The sequence below is a fragment of the Salmo salar genome, chromosome 19, assembly GCF_965601325.2.
Source record: "Salmo salar chromosome 19, fSalSal1, whole genome shotgun sequence".
Taxonomy (NCBI): Eukaryota; Metazoa; Chordata; class Actinopteri; order Salmoniformes; family Salmonidae; genus Salmo; species Salmo salar.
In genome coordinates, this window is record NC_138309.1 from 9,577,124 (window position 1) to 9,582,500 (window position 5,377).

Genomic DNA, 5,377 nt, shown 5'->3' on the forward strand with positions numbered 1-5,377 from the left:
CCACCCGGCTAAACTGAGCAATCAGGGGAGAAGGGCCTTGGTCAGGGAGGTGACGAAGAACCCAATTGTCACTCTGACACAGCTCCAGAGTTCCTATGTGGAGATGGGAGAACCTTCCAGAAGGAAGTTTCTGAATGTCCTTGAGTGGCCTAGCCAGAGCCCAGACTTGAAGACTTGAGCCCGGACTTGAACCCGATGGAACATCTCTGGAGGCCGTGAAAATAGCTGTGCAGCGACGCTCCCCATCCAACCTGACAGAGCTTGAGAGGATCTGCAGAGAATAAATGGGAGAAACACCCCAAATACAGGTGTGCCAAGCTCGTAGTATCATACCAAAGAAGACTCAAGGCTGTAATTGCTGCCAAAGGTGCTTCAACAAAGTAGAGTAAAGGGTCTGAATACTTATGTAAATGTGATCTGTTTTTAATTGTTTATACATTTGTAAAAATTTTGAAAAACCTGTTTTTGCTTTGACATTATTGGGTATTGTGTGTAGATTGTTGAGGGGGGGGAACTATTGAAATCAGTTTAGAATAAAGGCTGTAACCTAACAAAATGTGGAAGAAGTCAAGGGGTCCGAATACTTTCCAAATGAACTGCATAAGTACACAATTGTTTATTTCGTCTTTTATTATTTCATGACACCAATTTCAAATGTACATAATAATATGGGTACAGTCCTTTTCATTTCAGTGTATCATACAGTTATTTACTTGTAGAGCATATCCCAAAGAGAAAATAACAAAACCCAAATCAGAACAGCCACTTTAGACAAGAACCAACCGAGACACTGCAACACGCAGAGGCAAAACGAGACAAGGAAGGAAGGAGGGAGGCATGGAGCGAGGGAATCAGTGTTCTTCATCTTCACATTTCCAACAGAAACAAACAAAGCCAATGAATGGTAGTGATGATGATCATGTACATCATATATAATAAGACGACTCTGAATCAAAATACACACAATAAAGAGAAAAGAATGATAAAGTGATGTGCACATTTCTTTGGAGGAATAAAGTCTTAAGAGATAAATAAGTTATAAAATAGAGACTATCAAAACAACAATGAGAGAGAGAGACGTGACGAAATAAAAGGCAGGCGATTTTGACTTCAAGTAGGCGATTCCCCAGAGCCATGAACATACAGACGTCAGTTAGTAAGCTAGTCCTCTCCATGTTGACACCAAAAGGTTCCGGAACAATCACATTCTGACATAGAACGCCACTAACATTCTAACTAGACTGGACTGCAACATTCATAAAGCTTTTGGTGCCAACATGGCGCAAGCTAAAATTCTAAATCAAACCCAATTAGGTGCATCTCAATAGTCTATAATGACTTCCTCTACTCATCTTGTTTTCTCTCCTTGAGACGAGGAAGTCACTTCAGAGTATTGATATACACCTTGGCCCTGATCGAATACTTCAAAGCGCACCCTTCCTTTCTCCCTTCCTAGGGCTCAGCCAGATAGCTCTCCCCTTTCGAGTCACAGAGGAGTGAAGGATGCATCTAGAAGGTATTCGAACAGAGACCCTGACCTGTCCTATCACTGGTGGCTGGGCCAGCGCTCCCGGACACTGGAGGCTCATGGGACATGTAGTGCGCTGGGGCCCCAGGCAGCCGGCGGAAGGATAGATCATTTCTTCCTCTGGAAGACGTTGGCCAGCATGGCGCCGGACGTGGTCAGCTGACCCATCTTACTCAGGAACTTGGTTTTAGCGTCTTCACCAACCAGACTAGCAGCAATGGACACAGAGCTACAGGAACAAAAACACAATGAACACATTGGCCAGCATGTCTTCTCCTACTAACACAGAGTTTGCTGATAACTCATTTGAGGGAATGTGTACTTACTACGACTGATATGTGGTTGTCCCACCTAGCTATCCTAAGATGAATGCACTATGTAAGTCATTCTGGATAAGAGCGTCTGCTAAATCACTAAAATGTCAACGTGTACATTTATTATAGAGCTTAGACATAGCATCATCCTCACACAGAGAGCAACAGTTTATTAGGTATACCCATCTAGTACTGGGTCGGAACCCCCTTTGCCTCCAGAACAGCCTGAATTCTTCAGAGCATGGATTCTATGTTCAGACATGCTGTGGCTTTCAAACGTTGCTCAATTGGTATCAAGGGACCTCAAGGGACCTCCTGCCTGGTATCAAGGAAAACATTCCCTACACCATTACACCACCAGCCTGTACCGTTGACACCAGGCAGGATGGGGCCGGCAAGTGTTTGGCCGGCAGTGATGTCCTTGCCCCATCGCGCACTAGCGACTCCTGTGGCGGGCCAGGCGCAGTGCACGCTGACAATGTCACCATGTGTACGTTGTTTCCTCCGACACATTGGTGCGGCTGGCTTCCGGGTTAAGTGGGCATTGGGTCAAGAAGCAGTGCGGCTTGGTTGGGTTGTGTTTCGGAGGACGCACGGCTCTTGACCTTCGCCTCTCCCGAGTCCGTATGGGAGTTGCAGCGATGAGACCAGACTCTAACTACCAATTGGATACCACGGAATTGGGGTAGAAAAATATATATATAAGTTATATTGATGATAATACTGTAGAATGGGATATATTATATAGCCTATAGAATGGCACACACTGTATCTTATTTAGCCTGGACACAAAGAATCAGTGTACTATCATTCATCCAGAATGTTTTCCCTATAATCTCTACAATCTCTCCCTAAACATACAGTTCAGAGTGATTGACAGTGTGTTGTTAACTGTCAAATGCTCATTTGTTTGCTTTGTTTTGCTCTAGTTTCGGTCTCTCCGTCCATACATTTGGACAGGTAAATGGAAAAGCTGTTTCCTAAGCGTTAACAATAACAGTTTCTACTGACTGACAGTTAGGAGAGTTCCTCTTTTTCCCTCTCTGCCTAAATCTGGTTGAACAGCAGCAGATAAAGAACTGTAGGGGAACAACTTTTCAACTAAATATGGTCAATAGTCAAATTAAAGTTATGTAAAATGCTGGAGTTGAGTGCCGTAGTGTAGTAACATGGTTGTTGATAGATGCTTTGAGTCTAAAAGACCCATCTCGTCTCTAACACTGTGCATGATGATGCTGAGAGATTCTAAAGTTATAATTAAACATGATGTGTAAACGAACAACCTCAAAACAAGAGTCAATATGACATTGGGGTGTGTGACTGTGTTGCTAGGCTACAGCCTCAGAGTTTAAGAGTTCAGAGGGTACACGTGTGCACACAGACACGGTTCTGTTTTTAATGAGGCAGAAACACATGTTCACAAGACAGCCACACTATGGGCTGTGGTCCAACAGTCTTTAATAGTTGATTTCCTCTACTCCCTAACCTCCCCCTCCCACCCACACTATGGCTGAGTCCCAATGCTCTTTACAGGCTCTCTTCTCTCCTCCCCCACCACTGTCCTGAATCTAAAGGATACAGTTTCTCTACTGTTTATGCAGCTAGGCTTCCAGAGGGTCATATGACTGTGACCCAACAAGTCAACAGCACTCATGGTGTGGGATGAAAACCAGCAGATAAAGACTAGGAGAGTTTGTAGAGTTTTGTGTTTTTTTTGTGTGTGTGTGTCTGTGTGTATTTTGAATGCTCCGACATAGCACACAGATACATCACACAGCACACAGACACAGCACACAGGACTGTGATTGTGTACTGATTTACTGGTGTGCGTTAGTAGTGATTTACTGGTGTGCGTTAGTAGTGATTTACTGGTGTGCGTTAGTAGTGATTTACTGGTGTGCGTTAGTAGTGATTTACTGGTGTGCGTTAGTAGTGATTTACTGGTGTGCGTTAGTACTCACCCCTCTGCCTGTCCGATCCCTCTGTTTTCTACCTTTATCTCCCCCTCCTTGATCATGGAGCTCAGGATCACCTGCAACAGGACAGGAGACACACACAGTGGAAAGGATACCAGTTGGACTGCTGTGCTATGGAAAGTATGCCTGGTGGTATGCCTCTCCCTCCTGGAGACATCATCACGCTGTGTGGTAAGTGGTCTGGGAATCAGCTGGTCTTTAACTTGCATGGGAAACAGGTCATTTGATGTAGTTTGAGAGAGCTACTGTGTGGTCAGTGTGTGTGTGTACCTCGTGTTCAGGAGATAGCTGTTCCATGTCGGTCCTCAGACACCTTAGTCCAGGCAGGAAGTGATTCACCATCAGCTCCTCTGAGATGACTGGAGCAGGACGTCAAGGAACGGACAACCAAACACTGAGTTTAAGCAAACACTTACCGGACAACTGAACACTGGACAACCAAACATCAACAGAGTTAAACACTACTGAACACTGGTCAACTGAACAGTTGTGAGTGAAGTAATATTATAACACTAACACGGAGTTGAAAAACAAGTCAGATTATTGAGGTTATATGACTACATTACCCAGAAGGCCACAGTAATTCCACTGCCTCGTTGCACACTGATGATGTCGCAGTCCCAGGCTCTGATAGAGTGGGGGTTTAGCCACTGTAACTAAAGCTACACGAGATCCCCCATATAGCCTTCGATATTCACACAGTACCAAACCTCAGCTAGCTGGTGTGTGTGAGTGTGTGAGGTGGCATGGAAGTCACTAGAGGTTAGGGAGGTAGGTCTCTGTGCTACGAAATACGCCCTTGAGGAACCTCACTATTTTGGGAACACATTTAGGGAGGAACGTGCACGCATGCATGCACATGCCATATGCTGTGAATTCTGACCAAAGGCTTGGAGGCAGCTCTCCCTCTGTCATTTTCTCTTCTGGCTTCTCCATCTCTCTGAGGCAGACTGTGGTCTGTAACTGTCCGTCTCTCTCATTTTCGCTCTCCCTCTCTGTGGGCTGTGGTCCGTCTCTCTCTCTGTCTCCCTCCCTCTCTCCGCCCACTCAACCCTGTAATCAGCATACGGCCCCAAAATTGAGTTTATTTTCCTTTCTCAACTTGCCAGCGGGACAAGCAACCAATGCATAAATACACATACACTAATGTATTTAACTTATTCAGTGTACTATATATATATATATATACACATACATACACCACACTGACTGAGGCAGGGTTGGTTGATTACAGCCCAGAACCACAAATAGTGAACTTCTAACCACCTGCCCCACAGGATCCACTGACTACAGTAACCTAGTCTGACTACAGTAACCTAGGCTGACTACAGTAACCTAGGCTGACTACAGTAACCTAGGCTGACTACAGTAACCTAGTCTGACTACAGTAACCTAGGCTGACTACAGTAACCTAGGCTGACTACAGTAACCTAGTCTGTCTACAGTAACCTAGGCTGACTACAGTAACCTAGGCTGACTACAGTAACCTAGTCTGACTACAGTAACCTAGTCTTGACCCAGGTCTTGTTATTCTAAAGACGTATTCTGAGTCCCAGCTA

General features: G+C 44.9%; 1 protein-coding gene across 8 annotated transcripts in view; it reads right to left on the reverse strand.

The window, feature by feature from the left end:
• Positions 1-612: 612 nt before the first annotated feature.
• Positions 613-5,377, reverse strand: part of relch (RAB11 binding and LisH domain, coiled-coil and HEAT repeat containing) — a 54,964-nt gene continuing 50,199 nt past the window's right edge. For all 8 annotated transcript variants that reach the window (XM_045702063.2, XM_045702065.2, XM_045702068.2 and 5 more), the window contains 3 exons: positions 4,089-4,177; positions 3,804-3,874; positions 613-1,757 (listed from right to left, as the gene is read on the reverse strand). In XM_045702063.2, the coding sequence (XP_045558019.2) occupies positions 1,637-1,757; positions 3,804-3,874; positions 4,089-4,177 (281 nt within the window). In that variant the 3' untranslated portion in view covers positions 613-1,636. The remainder of the gene's footprint in view (positions 1,758-3,803; positions 3,875-4,088; positions 4,178-5,377) is intronic.